Genomic DNA, 17,782 nt, shown 5'->3' with positions numbered 1-17,782 from the left:
GTAACCTGAGAGAGAGAGAGAGAGAGAGAGAGAGAGAGAGAGAGAGAGAGAGAGATTAAACTAAAACAGAATAGAAATAACATGTTATTGATATTTGGGTGGCTTGTTATGGTTATTTAAACTTAATCAGAATGGTAAAACAATGAGTATTAAACATGCATTTACACTGAAGGCAGTACTCTTTGCAAAAACTCGGGTACGACACATGCAGCCTCCTCTGTTGCAGGAACATGCTACTCAACATTCCACAAGCTCTGTGACTGCATTTTAAAAAACATGCTGCACTTCCCTGTGCTTGGAAATTCCAGTCTAGCAGCAAGAAAGGGAACGCCCATGTGGAGATAAGGAAGGTAAAGTGTCAGGAAGAATCATTTAAAGCGTCACAGGACACACAACAGCAAGATCTTTTTAGCGTTTCAACATGAGCAAGCAATACAATCAAGGTAAGAGTCAGGTGTTTTTCTGTTTTCCCTTTGTTTGAGAGTAATTTATATTACTGCACATATTTTTTACATATATATTTTGCTTTATTGACATGTCCCTCTGGATATATTTTTAGATTAATTAATCCAGTATTTTCTTTATATTGTAGTGAAACATCAAAATCTCAGCCCTTTGATAGCGAATAATGAGGTTAAAGAACTCCTACGCTGAATGAATTTGTTTTTAAGGGATGAATGTGAAAGTTTAGAGTTGAAAGGAGTAAAAATGAACATGCACATTATCCTATTTTTCTTTATTGTGCAATCTGTGTAGGGTACTGTCTGCCTAACGACGTTACAGTGATTACTTTTTTCAGTAACTAGTGTAAAGGATTACTATTTGAACTTCAGTAATTACATCACAGTTACTAATCCCAATAACACTTTACTTTGACATGTTGGGCAGACTGATCTGGGACATGTTAGCTCAACACATTCTCACTCCCAACTTGTCAAAAACTTCGCTTGGTCAGTGCCCCTCGGCATCGGAGACCGTCACGTGTCAGAGACGGCGCGTCAATATATACGCATTTACGCTGTATGCCACCCTTTCAAAATAAACTTCTGTTTTCACAGGAAGTTAGGTTTAGGCAACACAACCACTTAGTTAAGGGGTTAGGGAACGGTCATGGTTGACGTTAACTTCGCAATGGCTCAAGTGACTCACGGAGCTGACGAGTCAAGTGACAAAATAAGTCAACGTTACGTCGCAGAAGGGTGCCTCCGTGCGTCGGTCTCCGATGCCGATATTTGATGAGTTGGGAGAGAGAATGGCTTTGTTAGCTTGGCAATAAAAGAGTGGTGAGGCCAGAGTTGTCTTATTAACACATTATGTCCATATAGGTGCCTTGCTAACGTTAGCCACTATAGTGAACATCCTTTTGGGCAATTAGGAAGTTAGGTTTCACCTGCATTTATTCAAAGTTGGAGAGCTAGCTGTTGATGGTCAGTAAATTACGTCCAACCCATATGTCTTGTTTTCAACTTCTACATGTGATACACTTAGAATGTGTGACAGTGGTGTGGACAGTGATGATTTCGGATTGTTAAAGGTATAGTTTCAGGTGTTTTGAAGTGGTGTTGCTTGAGGTACTTATCCATAGTCAGTGTATTAACTACAGTAGAAAAAAAAACACATTTTAGTCACCTAAAAGAAAGGCTCAGCTAAAAAAAAACAATATCAGTTCAAGTGTACGCTATATTTAGAATATTTTCTGATGGGAAACTGACCTGAAAGTAAAAATTATCTATAATGGAGCCTGGTGGCTTCGAAGAGAGCATAGATAAGTTTAACTTTCAGTTAAGTTCCCCATCTGAAAGGGCTGTCTGATGGCAAGATAAAGTGGTGAAAATATTCTAAATATAGTGTACACTTAAACTTGATTTTCTTTTAGGTGAGCCTTTCTTTTATGTGGCTAAAATATAATAAACTGGAGGTGTGCCGACCACCATCTACTGTAGGTAATACATCTACTAGTACCTCATACAACCCCACTTCAAAACACCAGAACTATCCCTTTAAAAGGCACCTTTGACAGAGCTTGGTTGAGTAACGGACTAATGTAACAAGTAATGTAATGTACCTTTTGCTATGGAGTAATTCGTAACAGTACAATGACCAATTTTGATCCTTCGCTACGTCCCGCCCCTAGAACGCAGACTGACCAATCATAGCGTAGCACCGGCCAGCTTTGACCAGGGTCCGACAACTATCTGGCTCTGCTCCATAGATTCTCCTACAATTGTTTCAGATTTTCTTCATTTTTAGGCTGGTTTTGTGGATTTCGAGCTAGTCGTGGTTACCTGTAATAGTGATACAAGTTACTCAGAGAGGTTGAAAACGTTTCTACATTAAAAAACCTGCTGCTTTTACTTTGTAATGATTGTAACAGTGAATACAAACCTACCAGGCTTTCCAGGAACAGTGTTGTTCCTTAATTCCCCCCCCCCCCCCCCCCCCCCCCCACCGGATCGCCACCAAAATCAAATGGATTGTTCATTGTGCCAAACCCCACCCCTCCAAAAAATGTCATTCAGATCCATCGCGGAATTTTGGAGTTATCCTCCAAACGGACAAACCAATAAACCAACAAACGCTAACCCTAATGGTTTTGGTAACCCACAAAACTAAAACGCAATACTAAAATGCAACACAAGATTAAAGTCAAAGTAGTGTAGAACACACCACAGAAAATGTTTTCTCTAAAATACTTTGACTTTGCGCTTGTGATAACAATTTGGCAGCAGAGCATGAAAAACAGGACAGGCAACAAACACATCAACTAATACATACTGTACAGATCTATTTATAACTTTTTGATGTGTTTTCCATGACAGACAATTTTACTTCTCACACTTGGAAAAGCGCAGGTGTTAGCCTACTAATAAACAAAACCACTATAGGAAAGAACTACATGGTTGGGCTTAAAACTACTAAGTTTGTACAGTAAAAATGAAACTGAATGTTGTGGACACAAACGAACAGATGATTGCAACGTGAAAGTGAAAACACACAACACAAGCAGCGGTCTCCTGGATGAAAGCCTTGTGTTTGTTGGACCCAACCGTCCGGTGTGTGTCTTTTAGCTCTTAAAACTACGTCACCACACTCCCGGTGTACTTTATTGGAACTGTTACCGCAGATGGGTTTACATTGTAATTAATTTCATACCGGTGGTAAAGGGTGCCTTGTGCGGCAGTAACGCATGCCGACGGGTCTCAAAGTGAATTTTGACACCCAAATTTGGGCTATTGACCAATAGCTGATGTGATGTTTTATTTCAGCCCGTTCTCATTCCCAGGGCGTCAAAATTCACTAAAGTTGAACTCAATACAAACGTTTTAAACACATTTTAAATGTTGGTATATATAAAGCCGGGCCTTTATTGTTGAGGACTGCAAAAAAAGTCCCATTGGACAGAAAGCTCACTGAAAACAAACACCAATTGTTCCAAAAATACACACTCCCTGCAACACATAGAAGCACATTGCAAAGTATTACCAAATTCAGAGCAGTGTGGCCTGCGGCATGCTGCCATGCAATGTCTCAGCAAACTGCGGCCGATTGATTCTGCGGCAAAGTGCGGCCAAACAAAATTTGGGAAAAGTTTAACTTTTAGCGGTGAAGTGCAGCCAGAGAGGACCTGCAGCCAATCAGTAAACATAACCTGTGACTCCTGTGACTTGTTGATCTATGTTGGAAATGACTTTCTTCCTGCCTGAAACACATGAATATGCCTCCCAGGGGCAGATACATTTAATTTTTGTGGCAAGCCGCACTTTGCCGCTGCCTGGTGTGAATTCAGCGTTTTACAGAATGACCATCGGCCATTCCTGACTTGTTTTCCAACTATAGTGAAGGCGGCATGACCTTCCCTACTCTGCCTATGATTGGCTAGTACTCGTTGCTTTTGTTGGTTGGGTTGGTTAGGTTTAGGCATGAGGAGTGAGATTGGTTAGGGTTAGGGTAAAAATATCAGTGTTTGCCAATCAGAGGCAGAATAGGACGGGTCACGCCTTCGCCGTGTAGGAAAAAAATATCGCCACCAGAAAGATCCGATGGTCATTCTGTATAATAACTAGTCATGTGCTTCTGTTTGTTGCAAGGAGAGTGTGCATTTTTGGAGCAATGGACCTTCGGAACAATGGCCATTTGTTTTTGGAATAATGGGCCATCGGAACAATGGCATGGCACCTTTATTTATTCTAGTCTTTTAAATGTAAACAGTTTGTTGAATAGCAGCAGATGAAAACTCGAGCAAGAGCATCAATGTTTGCGTGACAAATATTTTGTTTTTCCAATTCACGTTGCAAATTATTTACCTGTGGTTGTTTATGACTCAAATGCCTGACGTACATGGTTGTGCTGTGAGAATAGAATTTATTGAAATAATGATTTCATTGAGGAGAAAACATTAAGCTTTATCTGCATTTTAAAGGTGCAGTGTGTAGGATTTGGCAGCATCTAGTGGTGTGGTTGCAAATTGCAACCAACTGAGTACCCCTCCACTCACTCCTCCCTTTCTAAAACTGCGTTAACATGAGCCGCCGAGTGCAAAACCGTGGTAATGTCGCCTCGCTCAGAGGCCATCCTTACCATAATAACACTAGTTTAGGAGCAACAGACGGCAGCTGGCCGCACCACGGTTTTGCACTCTGCGGCTCATGTTACCACAGTTTCACAAGTGTGTCAGAGAACTACGGTGGTAAAGTAAAATGTATTTATTTTTAACTCAACACTTCCTTTTTCCATTTCAAAATAAAAGCCCTCTAGCATGTTTTTCCGTGGACAGAATCCCTTCATTTGTTAATAAGGCTTTTATTCTGAAATATTTGCAGGACATTGTTGTGGAAAATGCAGTGACTTGCACGGCTCCAAAGATTAACAGATTACCGGCTTTTAATCGTGGACTATTATTATTATTTACAAATGATTTCTAAAATAAATATAATGAAATGAAATGGCCAAGGGCCATGACAAAGCGTCGGTAACGCCTTGGGAATGAGAACGAGCTGGGAAATTCATAGAGTAGGTTAAATAGTCAGACAGCAATTCTAACTAAGTTATACCATAATACTTTATAGCAATCCCTTTTATATTTATTTTGGGGGCATTTTATGCCTTTATCGGATAGCTGACAGTAGTGAGATGTCAGGAAATGAGGAGGGTAACCAGAAAAATTGCACCTCATGTTTGACAGCTCAACAAAGAAGCTGATTATTTTAAATCAATCCTGACCTTTCATTTAATGATTTATTTTAGTGGCAGAAATTGGCTTCCATGAATCAATTCAAAGACTAAAGGCCTTCACACGCCAGGCATGTGACGAATAAATTACACAAAAATGCAAAATACGATTTAGAACGATAAAACTGAAATGATTGTTTTTGGGACCCAAAGAAGAATTCAGTGCTCAGCTTCAGTCACTAACATTAAAGAGCACAAACCAAGCCAGAAATCTTTATGTAGTCATGGACATGGACATTAAAGGGAACATATCATGCTAATTTTCAGGTTCATACTTGTATTTTGGGTTTCTACCAGAACATGTTTACATGCTTTAATGTTCAAAAAACACATTATTTTTCTCATACTGTCTGCCTGAGTATACCTGTATTTACCCTCTGTCTGAAACGCTCCGTTTTAGTGCATTTCAACGGAGTGGCAACAGAATTGCGTTGCTAGGAAACAGCTTTGGGTCCATGTTTACATCCTGTCAGCTGATGTCATTCACATACACTGCAACAGGAAATAAACTGTGACACATTTAGAATGTTTATGTTTAAAACTGTGAAATGGTCTAAATATTGTATATTTGTGACATCACAAATGGACAGAAATCCTCCATTGATTGAGTGTTTTGATACTTTCAAAGTATTTAAACAGCACTTTAACCTGCTTTATGATATAAAAGACATGAAAATCTCACTTTTTACAATATGGGACCTTTAAGAATATTTAGAATTAAAGGAGTTATGTCTCAGCAGGTTTTAGGAAAGTAGGCCTGACTACTGTAACGTTGTCTTTACAGGTCTCTCTAAAAAGTCGTCAGACAGCTATAGCTGAGTCAGAATAAATTACATTTTTGTCTCATATATTATCTTTTTTTATTGCCTCGTGTTGCTTTTATAACTTATCTTAATTTTTTTCACTTGTTTGACCTGTTGTATAACATCAGAGCTAAACATTTTTTTTCAGCCTTGTAACCTGTTGGCTCAATGGACAAGTTCACTCTGATATTGGCTAATGGGAGGCGACAGTCAGAGTCACTGTGTGCACACAGCCTCTGTGTTTGACAACACAGTACTGTATGACGAACGGTGTATTTCTGTCCGACAGGGTACGGAGGTGCCACAGAGCCAAATGAAAAGAGGATTGTTCTAGTCGGGAAGACTGGAGTGGGGAAGAGCGCCGCAGGAAACACCATCCTGGGGAGGGAAGCGTTTGAGTCTGAGCTGTCTCCATCTTCCATGACGGCTGAATGTCAGAAAGCTAAGGGGGCTATTGCGGGTCGAAAGGTCGCCGTCATCGACACTCCGGGGCTGTTTGACACTAATTTCACCCAAGAGGAAGTGCTGAAGAGGATCAAGATGTGCATCTCTCTGTCCGCTCCTGGTCCTCATGCCTTCCTGGTGGTTCTCCAGCTGGGCAGGTTCACCCAGGAGGAGAAGGAAACCGTCAAGATGATTCAAAGCACTTTTGGCGAAGATGCAGCTAATTACACAATGGTGTTGTTCACACACGGAGACCAGCTGAGGAACCAAACCATTGAGGGCTTCATTTCAGAGAGTCCTGACCTGCAATTCATCGTTCAGAAGTGCTACCATCGATACCACGTCTTTAACAACGAAATCAAAGACGATTATCAAACCAGTGAGCTCCTGGACAAAATTGACAAGATGATTATGGATAACGATGGAAGCTACTACACCAACGAAATGTTCCTGAGAGCAGAGGCAGCCATAGAGGAGGAGACACAGCGAATCATGAAGGAGTTGGAAGACCAGAGGAAGAAAGAGCTGCAGGGACTGAAAGTCAAATTTGTGGGAAGGCGGGCCTTCCACAGGGAGGAGAAGCGGGTGCATTTAAAATATGAGCATGAAGCCAGAGCTCGAGCTGAAAGAACAAATGCCTTTACCGCTACTCCGACAATCGCTATAGCAACAGCCTGCGGCGCTGCTGTCGGAGGTGTGATTGGACTTGCAGGAGGTCCAATTGGTGTGGCAGTTGGAATAGCAGCTGGAGCAGCTGTTGGAGCCACCGTCGGTGTCATATCAGCTTCAGAGCGTTGCCATGTGCAATAAGGACCGTAGAGCATACAGCTAATTAATGATGTTCATATTTGATTAATTTCCAGGAATACTCTAGTCTACTGTAATGTGCAAAACTCTTAGTAAATGAAACAGAATCCTTGCTGGATAAATCGTGATGCAAAAGCCATAGAGAAAAAGCTAAGGCACTCCATCTTCAGGTGAAAAAATATATATTGATTTTATTTAGCAAAGGCTATAAAACCAACGCGTATCAACTCTAGGTCTTCATCAGGGTCTGACCAACAACTAATCAGGATTATATACCAGCCATGGGTGGCATTAATAAGGCCTTGTATATCACCAATAGAGGGCGCAAAAGCGTTATGTGTCTGATGATCGGACCGTACAGTGTAATCACTCAGGTCGTGTCTGACGATTGGACCGTACAGTGTGATCACTCAGGTCGCGGCTGACGATCAGATCGTACAGTGTGATCACTCAGGTCGCGGCTGACGATCAGATCGTACAGTGAGATCACTCAGGTCATGTCGGATAATTTAACCGTACAGTTTGCTCACTCAGGTTGTGATAATCGGACCGTACAGTGTGATCACTCTGGTCGTGATGATCGGACCGAACAGTGTGATCACTCAGGTCGTGTCTGATGATCGGACCGTACAGTGTGATCACTCAGGTCGCGGCTGACGATCGGGGGAGGTTCAGGGAACAATGCTGGATGAAGGTACGTGTCCACAGCCTCCGTGCTTTCCACGCCCCCCATTCATTGTCTATGTAAGCAGCCGTGCAATGCATTATGGTAGCGTGGCGTCGCGATTCGAGAGACTAGGCGTCACGACACCCGCTCCTCATTTGCATAAAGTTGAGGTCTAGTCTACTTTATGCAAATCACGGGCGTCCGACGCGACTCGCTGCCTCTCGAAACTCCCGAGGATCTTTTAAAATAAACGTTTTTGATCCAAAATAAAGACAGATTCATCAACTGCATGGATTATTTCTCGCCTCAAATGTTTTCAGAAACACATTTCAGTGAACTATTTACGTGAAATAAGAGAAGAAAGTTTCCAAATGAGCCTCCATACTGGTTCCGGTTTGAAAGCTGGGAGCAGCAGCCAACAGCGGGAAAGCGTTTGTCCAATCAGGAGCCGAGTGCCTTGTTTCTAGGGACAGCACACCAAGCGTCCAATGCTGGGAAGCGTCGCGTCCCCTCGTGATAAAAAACGCCCCTGTGGACATGTACCATTACTGTGTAATATATTTCAGTTCCGTTTAATGATATTGTTAATCTGAGCAAACTGTTTGCTGTAAGTCGACACAAAATAAATATATGAATTGTATGATAGTTTTTGTTTTTTGCACAGGAGACTCCAATCCATGGATATAACTTTAAGGTATGATGTTTCCAAATCTTTACATATCTGCCTCTTAGTAAACTCTTTATAACAGAATTAGCACTAAAGATGACTCATAATCACATTTTTTTATATTTTGTATCTGAAATAGGTAGAGCTAATCGACTTGTATTATGCTGTACCTTGAACAGTGTCTTGACTGTATGATATTTGTGTAATATAATTAAAATCATTAATGTACCTACCATGATGGATTGTGACTGAATGATTATACATGTGTAGCATCTAAATAAATAGTGTTAAACTGTGTATGTGGGTTCTGTGCATTCATTCCTTAAACTGATGTACAGATATATGTAAGATAGGAGAAGGTCAGTTTTAAGGCTTTTGTAAAGACGACTCTTTATTAAAGGAGCTAAATGCGAGATTTGAAGCATTTCTATTGCCTCCGCACGGCTCTCCACATGGCGACTGCTGAGCCGGCAGCACCTTATTTTTTTAACATTTTGTTCTGACTAGTCCTGCCCTAATGCACTGTGATTGGCTGGGACGCATTGCCTCAACACGCCCTTGTGATTGGATGTTTTTGCTGTCGGAGCAGCGGGGAGAAGCTCTGCTCCTGGAGGAGGAGGAGGAGCCGCAGCTGCCGGAGCAGGTTAAATTTGATTAATTTCAACTTATTTTTATATAGCGTCAAATTATAACTGAAGTTATCCCGAGACGCTTTTCATATAATCAATATGAATCAATATTCTGTTACTGTAATGCCTATTTCTCTCCTCAAATGTTTCAGAAACATCTTGTAGTGTAGATTTTTTAAAGCCTGCAAGCAGAGCCATGAGGAGGTGCAGAAGTCTAGTTTTCTCTCAGAACACTTGAATTACAATATGCTGAAAAGTTATTATGGAATTCGTGCCCAATGATGCCAAAAATATTCTGCCTACTGAAGCTTTAAACTCCAGATTTAAGGTGTGAGGAGCTGTGAGCCACGCTGGACTGGTAGCTGTGAGAGAGAGCACTTTTAATATATTTTATATATTAATCAAAGTAATATTTTCCTTTTGTATATAAATCAAATTCTGCATTTTGTGATTAGTCATGTCTCCAAAGCATCAGCAGCAGTTGCTCTTCAATTCCTACCTAGGATCATCTCAAGCGTACCTTTTTGCCTAATTTTTGCCTATTTTGTTATTTTATAACCTACAGTTCTCTTACCCTATAATTGTAAAGTTACTAGGAGCTTCTTACTGGTTATGAAACAGTCTCAATGTCTGATTCCTCTATATGACCTACATCAGTAAACGAGACAATCAGCGAGGAGATTGGCTATTTCTATATATGATGTTGTTCTTTTGCCTGTTATCGGTGCCATCGGGTCGGATTCCACCACGGACAGACCCAGATCCGGCCTCGCTGTCGCCGGACTGTCAGTTCACCTTCTGGGCACTACCGAGGTGCCCTACGTGTGTGTAAAATAATGAGTGAAAAAATTGTATTCCCTCGGGGTCAATAAAGTATGTCTTCTTCTTCTTCTTCTTCTTCTTGATGATGATATGGAATTTGTTGCACAGTACAAATCTGTGTTTAAAGCCCCCCTCCAGCCAGTGTTACTTCCTGTTTTTTGGTTCTTTCTCAGCCAGAGAATGGGGGTGTGGGTAATAGTCAGACTTAATTCATTACCATGGCAACCAGACTGCATTGTTTTTTGAATGAAACCAGTTTAGATGAATTTACAGTTCATCAGACCACAGAAGAGACATGAATTAGCACAACACACCGACTCTCTCTCACTCTCTCTCTCTTCTGCACCGTCTCCTCCTGGCGAGGTGGCTGTCTGGCTGCTGCTGGTCTCAACCGAGGAGTCGTACCGCCGCACGCCGGCCACAGCACACCGGAGGACGGATAGACATGTTGCCGTTGTTCTCCGTTTGAACTGCAGTTTTGGGACGTTTTGAAGGTGCACCGTCCACCAGCAGCGGCCGCTCTCGCCTCAGCTCCAGCACCGACACCGCACCGGGGTGCAATGTGATTCGTTTATTTCTCTAACAGGACTTTTCTCTGGTTTTCTGTTGGGCTGAAGGTTGCGCTCCCTGTAATCCCGACTTGTTAGAGGCCCGCAAACCTCCGGTATTGTCTGCTTTCCGTTAATTTATCTCCAGCAGGAGGAGACGGTAAAGAAGAGAGCGAGTGAGAGAGATAGTCAGTGTGTTGTGTTCATTCAGCTGGTGGGATTTTGTGTAATTCACTGTGTGGAATGCACCCATTCACCACGCACACAAATGCCATTGTGAAAATAAACAACGCTAAACTAAGGTGGAGGAAACAAAAAAATAAATGAAAACTCCCAGTGAGCTAATGGAATGAGTTGGTAGCTAACTACACCTAACTAGCAAACTAACTAGAAAGACAAACTGACAGACAGATAAACGCTGCTCAGACGCCAACGAGCATGAGTGCGCCTGCAGCCTGGAGGATGACGTCTGACCTGCAGCTTCTACTATAGTCATACGTCATATTCCCATTTTAGCAACAACCTTTTTTTGGTGCACAAAATTATCAAAAATAAATGTCAGTGTGGCTAGTCAACTTAGTCAGGAAATGACTCAAATAAATATGAAATATCATAGAAATGACAAAATAGACTGGAGGGGGGCTTTAAGTCCGATGTTTTAATACAGTGCCAGCAGCAAAAGAACAAACAGCTAAAAACAAAGATGTTGCTTTGCTTTATCTCTGCAGGATCTCGGAAGCAGAAGCATAGCGATGAACTCCGAATCATTTTGGTGGGGAAGACCGGAGCAGGGAAGAGTGCAGCAGGAAACACCATCTTGGGGAGAGAAGCGTTCCAATCTGAACTGTCTTCTGCTTCCTGGACGTTTCAATGCAAAAGAGCTGAGGGAGAGGTCGGAGGTCGAAAGGTGGCCGTCATCGATACACCGGGGCTGTTTGACACTAATTTCCCCCAAGAAGAAGTGTTGAAGAGGATGAAGATGTGCATCTCTCTGTCCGATCCTGGTCCTCACGCCTTCCTGGTGGTTCTCCAGCTGGCCAGGTTCACCCAGGAGGAGAAGGATACCATCAAGTTGATTCAAAGCATTTTCGGTGAGGAGGCAGCTAAATACTCTCTGGTGTTGTTCACACACGGAGACTACCTAAAGAAACAAACTATCGAAAGCTTTGTTTCAAAGAGCGAAGACCTCAAAGAGCTCGTTCAGCAGTGCCGCGGGAGATATCATGTATTCAACAACCAAGTGAAAGACCGGGAACAGTCCGATCGGCTCCTGGACAAGATTGTCAGAATGACGCTGGAGAACGGTGGAGGGCACTACACCACGGAGATGTTCAGCAAAGCAAAAAGGGCCTCAAAGAAAGAGAAACGAAGAGCTTCGAAGGAGTTGAAGGCAGTAGAGCGGCAGAGGAGGAGCACCCTGGAGGCTGAGTTAGAGGGAGAAGTTACAGGAGGGTCAGTGAAACACAGCAGATGTCTTCTGCAGTAGGAGGTGGACGTATTCTGGACAGACCCTCCCCTTCCGTTGGACCACCACGGGACCTTATTTCAGAAACAATAGTTAGCAGAGAGAGATATCATTTTTTGATCCCTTTTGAATTGCACCATGAATCACAAATATGATGTTTGTCAATTTATAAGATCATTTTTCAAGTCAAGAAAGTCTCAGTTTGTCGTAGTATCATTTTGTTTTGTGTGAAACCGCTCACTGAACTACATCTCTCGTCTTGCACAATATACGTCACCAAAGCTAGCTAGCTATCTAATCTAGCTATGTTCCACGCACGGATGAAACGTTATCTCACCTGATGTGTTTTATCCAGCGACTCCTGATCTCTTTATCAGCCAGGAAGAGAAAGAACGAGCGAGACCCGTAGCTGTTGTTTTAAATTGACAAACATCATATATCATATATCATATAGCAGGATATCTGTATAGTCTATTTACATATTTATATGTTGTTGAGTTTTTAGCTACTGCTAACTCTTATCTCTAGTTGGGCTTTCACATGTACAGTGCAATTAAAATATACAGCTTTCTATATGATAAAAACACAATACACTACAAATATGGAAATACAATAAAACACACATCACACAATACAAGTACCACAATACACCAATACACCTTGGGTAATTTTCAGTACTATTTGCTAAAAATGGATACAGCTCTGTTTTACTTTTAGCCAGCACTTAACCTTTGTTGTAAATGATTTTATATCTGTAATTAATTGGATTTCAGTTGGTGATGTGTTCCAGAGTTGGCAGCCCTGTATTGAGAATGATGATTGTACAAACATACGATGTGGTGTTTTACAGCTGCCATTCACCATGCTCCTAGTTACTCTATTACTGTCTTGTCTTTGGATATACAGTATCTGGACAGAGACTCTGGGGCTAGACTGTTAACACATTTAAAAAATAATTTGAAAAAACAAAAATGAGTGAAGCTCTCAAGTAGAATGTGTCTTTTTAGTATGTGACAATGATGCCACCAGACAGGCTTGTTGTCCATTATTTTCAGTGCCTGATTGTACATAGGCTGATTGTAAATAGGCGTTATCAGTTGCTATAAGCCCCATAGATGTTGGTCAATAAGGGCCTACTACACCCACTAGTGGGTTTTATCCATCATCTATTCACATGGTAGATCACCGAAAGAAGGTATAAAATAACATGACAGTGACCTCTAATGACCTTAGTAATTATGACAAAAGCGGAAGTTAGGCGCTATATAGACAGTGTGAAACTCCATAAGGGGGGGGAGGTCGGGACCCAAAACAGTGTTTTTCCCTGAACCAAACAGTTTTTTTGTCTAAACCTAAAGAAGTTGTAGTTTTGTTGCCTAAACCTAGAGAAGTTGTAGTTTCGTTGAATAAACCTAGAGAAGTTGTAGTTTAACTGCCGAAACTTGACTGTTTTTTTGCCTAAACCTAAAGAAGTTGTAGATTTGTTGCCTAACCTAGACAAGTTGTAGTTTAACTGCCGCAACTTAACTGTTTTTTGCCTGAACTTAAAGAAGTTGTAGTTTTGTTACCTAAACCTAAAGAAGTTGTAGTTTAACTGCCGAAACGTAACTGTTGTTTTTTGCCTGAACCTAAAGAAGTTGTAGTTTTGTTACCTAAACCTAAAGAAGTTGTAGTTTAACTGCCGAAACGTAACTGTTGTTTTTTGCCTGAACCTAAAGAAGTTGTAGTTTTGTTGCCTAAACCTAAAGAAGTTGTAGTTTAACTGCCGAAACATAACTTTTTTTCCCCCAAAACTTAAGAAGTTGTAGTTTTGTTGCCTAAACCTAGAGAAGTTGTAGTTTAACTGCCAAAACGTATCTGTTTTTTTTGCTTAAACCTAAAGAAGTCGTAGTTTTGTTGCCTAAACCTAGAGAGGTTGTAGTTTTACTGCCGAAACGCAACTGTTTTTTTTGCCTAAACCTAAAGAAGTTGTAGTTTTGATAACGCCTATTTAATGGCCTGATAACAGTTGAATCAGGTGCATTGTATAAGGATGTAAGATGTTTGATTGTAGATGGTGATGCTTGAGACCACACTGTCATACAATATGAAAAATGTTAGAAAAACATAGAGTGCATAAATAACTGGGCTGCCTGACTGGGTATGTAATGCCAGATTTATCTGAAACAAATACGGTTGGTCTTAACCATTTTTGAAATTCTCTTCATAAGATGTTTATCAAATCTGAGCTGTGGATCCAAAACCACTCCTAAAAACTTGAATTCACTGACCTCTATTACTTAATTATGTATCTTGTCTGTATGGTCGGCCCGTTCTCATTCCCAGGGCGTGAAATACCGAATAATTGAGATATCGCAGCCTTCAGTGTGTGATACAAGCACACAAGGCACCCTTTAGCGCCTGTACGTGTCCCGTACGTTAAGTTTCACTTTCACGTTACAATCAGCAATGTTCAATCAGTTTGTTTGTGTCCCTTGTTCACAATATTCAGTTTCATTTTCACTTTACAAATGTAGTAATTGTAAACCCAACCATGTTGTTTTTTCCTATATCTAACTAAGTTGATTTGTTGCCTTAACCTAGTGTGTATTTGTTTAAATCACAGTACAAAGCGTCAGTGTGTGACGAGTTGGGATGAGAACGTGTTGGTATGTTGTGTTCAAAGTGGGTTTATCCAGGAGGATGTAATGGAGTTGTAGAACGGGTTTTGACACATTCTGTCCTTAGTGCGAAACACTAAATCACATGCTGAGTCCTCAGAATACAGCCAACTTATATTACTGTAGCAGAGGTTCAAATGTTTACTACCTAACATACAAATCACAAAGTCCACGCAATATGTGTTTCCCATGCATATCTGCTTATTTTAACAATATATCCTTGCTGAGCAGCAATGCAGCATACAGTATATGCTAATGAACTAACTTACAAGTGCTAAAGCTATGGCTGGGCCCTTAAATAAAAATAAACTGTGTTAGAAACAGAAGAGAAAAAAGTAAACTGATGTTATAAAGTACAGCCACAATCGTCATTTTGCAGTGTAGGAATGTAGGTTTGCTTCAAAATCACTGTTTAGACTGCAATATTTATATTTACAGTACAGCATTTTCAATAAATAAAATGAAGATTTTCAAAAGTAATTCTTATTCTACATAATTTAAAGGTACAGTGTGTTGGATTTGGTGGCATTTAGTGGTGTGGTTGCAAATTGCAACCAACTGACTATCCCTTGAGTGGGTATATAGAGTGGACTGATGGATGGCTGGATTGTGGCAACACGATGAATTGGACAAAATGTATATATGTATGTACTGTATGTACAGTAAATGCATATATGTTTGTATTTTAAGTTTGACGTGGTATTATATTGTCAAAATGACTTTAATTATGCAATTTTCATGTATTCATGCATTTTCAATAAACTTTCAAATTTAAAAAAATATTTTTTAATTTATAATATTGTAAATGTACCCAGTCAAATGAAGCCTAGTGATTACCAACACAAGTCAGTTCATTACGCGCAGAAAGAACAATGATTTCATACTTCATATCCCAAGATTCTAGATTTAACAGTTCAGCAAAGTCAACTACACAACAGGGACAACTTCAACTAAATGTTCTGAGCAACTATGATTAGTGTTCTGCTTTCTGACAGGGGGATAATGTATTAGGCCATGACTCATTTCCAATTCAAACAGAGGCTGAGTTGATTCGTTCTGCTGCTCCAACTTTAGGTTTACTCCACAACAGTGACACCTGCTGACTGTGTTCTTTATTGCACCTCATGGAAATGTGGTCACAGCATAGACTGGGTCACAGCAGCCAATAGAAAGTCTGGTAAAAATTTGTGTGAGTGTTGAAAATTAATGTTAATTTTAGGAAGACACATTACTTGTTCATATATAAAATACTGATTGGATTTTAGTAATATATAATATAATAGGCAGGCACAGATTTTCTACAGAAAGAAAACTATCAGAATTTACATTAGATATAATTCTAATAGTTACAATAGTTTGGAACCACAAATGATAGAACATGTCTTTTTATAATAATAATAATAATAATAATAATAATAATAACTTTATTTATACAGCACCTTTTAAAAACAAAGTTACAAAGTGCTTTAGAATAAAAGCATGATAAAAGTCATTACAGTTTTTCTCATTCGCTTTGGCTCATTTTCTCAATCGCATGAGTGAGAATTATTTTTTTTCAAAACATTAAGTTCAAACCTCAGAAAAATTAGTTTGTTGCACAACAGATTAGAATTTCTCATTCATTCAAGCAAGTTACATGTGTTTTGGCACGTGTGCAAAAGAGTGAGTACAACAACCACTTGCGTTGTCTTGCTGAGCAAAACTGATGAGTTGATTTTCAGTGAAATTGTCGTCCTCTTCACAACTTCTAAATATTGTTGAATCGTTTGAGCCATCACATGCAAAATGATCCATTCAGTTATCAAAATCTGTCAGACATACATGTATATCTTAAATATCTATGACAAGAAGGTACAGTTTGTGAACTACTGCAGTTGTTTTTTTTTCATTGTTGCAGGGTTGTTGTTTTTTTTTGGCATGGATGTCATTTTGTGGCAATATTTCTGTTCACTGTATTGCATGTTCCCACTGGTTGAGGCCTACTGTTTTGGTCTTGTTTAGAGAAGTGTGTTTTTGCACTTTCCTGAAGCCCAATCAACTTGAAACTCAGGACACTTAAACCACATAGTTGAGGGATGAATATGTTTGATTTTGGTGTCTCTAAATCCCTGAGAACCTTCTTAAAAAAGCCAAGTGTGGCAAACATGCATTTCAGCATCCTAGTACATTCCAGCACAAAGTTATGAAGTTTCTCTTTTCTATATGTTTTCACATTAAAGCTGCAGTATGGAAAAAATAAAGTTTTTCTGATCTTCTTCATTTTTGCAGCATTTATTCATCTGTGGTAACGGGTGTTACTGATGAAATTTCAGCCTCCTAGCGTAAGGCCTTTTGAAGATATAGTTATAATTTAATGCTGGTTCCAATAGAAAGGTGTCAGAACACACAGTGCATCGCAGTTTGTTGCGTATGGGGCTGCGTAGCCGCAGACCGGTCAGGGTGCCCATGCTGGCCTAATGTTATGGCTGATCGGTGTATATGTCTATGTATATACAGTATGTCTATGTATATATGTCTATGTATACTGTATATGTCTATGTATATATGTCTATGGATGTATGTCTAAATATACTGTATATATCTATGTACTGTATATATGTCTATGTATATATGTCTGTGCATACTGTATATGTCTATGCGTACATGTCCATGGATATATGTCTATGTATACTGTATATGTATACTGTGTATGTCTATGAATACTGTATATGTCTATGTATATATGTCTATCGATACATTTCTATGAATACTGTATATGTCTATGTATAAATGTCTATGTACACTGTATATGTCTATGAATACATGTCTATGTACAGTATATATGTCTATGCATATATGCCTATGTATACATGTCTATGTATATACTGTGTGTCTATGTATATACTGTGTGTCTATGGTCTCTCCTGTTTTTGACCTCAGTGATGAATATGTTGGGTTTTCTGTGGCTACTTCACAATAAAAGTCCCACTGTGGAAATGTTGTGTTAGCATTAGCAGTAAGTTAATGTAGCTCAGATATGGCTGTAGGAGAGTCAACAGGAA

General features: G+C 40.0%; 1 protein-coding gene across 1 annotated transcript; it reads left to right on the top strand.

Annotated features, from left to right (window-relative positions):
- The first annotated feature begins 305 nt into the window (after positions 1-305).
- Positions 306-12,172, top strand: LOC119474410. The gene is made up of 4 exons (XM_037746435.1): positions 306-443; positions 6,322-7,283; positions 10,242-10,260; positions 11,345-12,172. Exons 1-4 carry the CDS (start codon positions 422-424, stop codon positions 12,100-12,102), a joined length of 1,761 nt encoding a protein of 586 aa, XP_037602363.1. The 5' UTR covers positions 306-421; the 3' UTR covers positions 12,103-12,172.
- Positions 12,173-17,782: the final 5,610 nt, after the last annotated feature.

The sequence above is a fragment of the Sebastes umbrosus genome, chromosome 16 (assembly GCF_015220745.1).
Source record: "Sebastes umbrosus isolate fSebUmb1 chromosome 16, fSebUmb1.pri, whole genome shotgun sequence".
Classification (NCBI taxonomy): Eukaryota; Metazoa; Chordata; class Actinopteri; order Perciformes; family Sebastidae; genus Sebastes; species Sebastes umbrosus.
This window is presented reverse-complemented; position numbering and strand designations above follow the sequence as displayed.

What these genes read in the sequence shown, in the direction of transcription:
- LOC119474410 (XM_037746435.1), top strand. Translation starts at nt 422, where the DNA reads ATGAGCAAGCAATACAATCAAG. An exon ending in GAGCAAGCAATACAATCAAG is followed by an intron (nt 444 to 6,321) that starts GTAAGAGTCAGG and finishes TCTGTCCGACAG; the next exon opens with GGTACGGAGGTGCCACAGAG.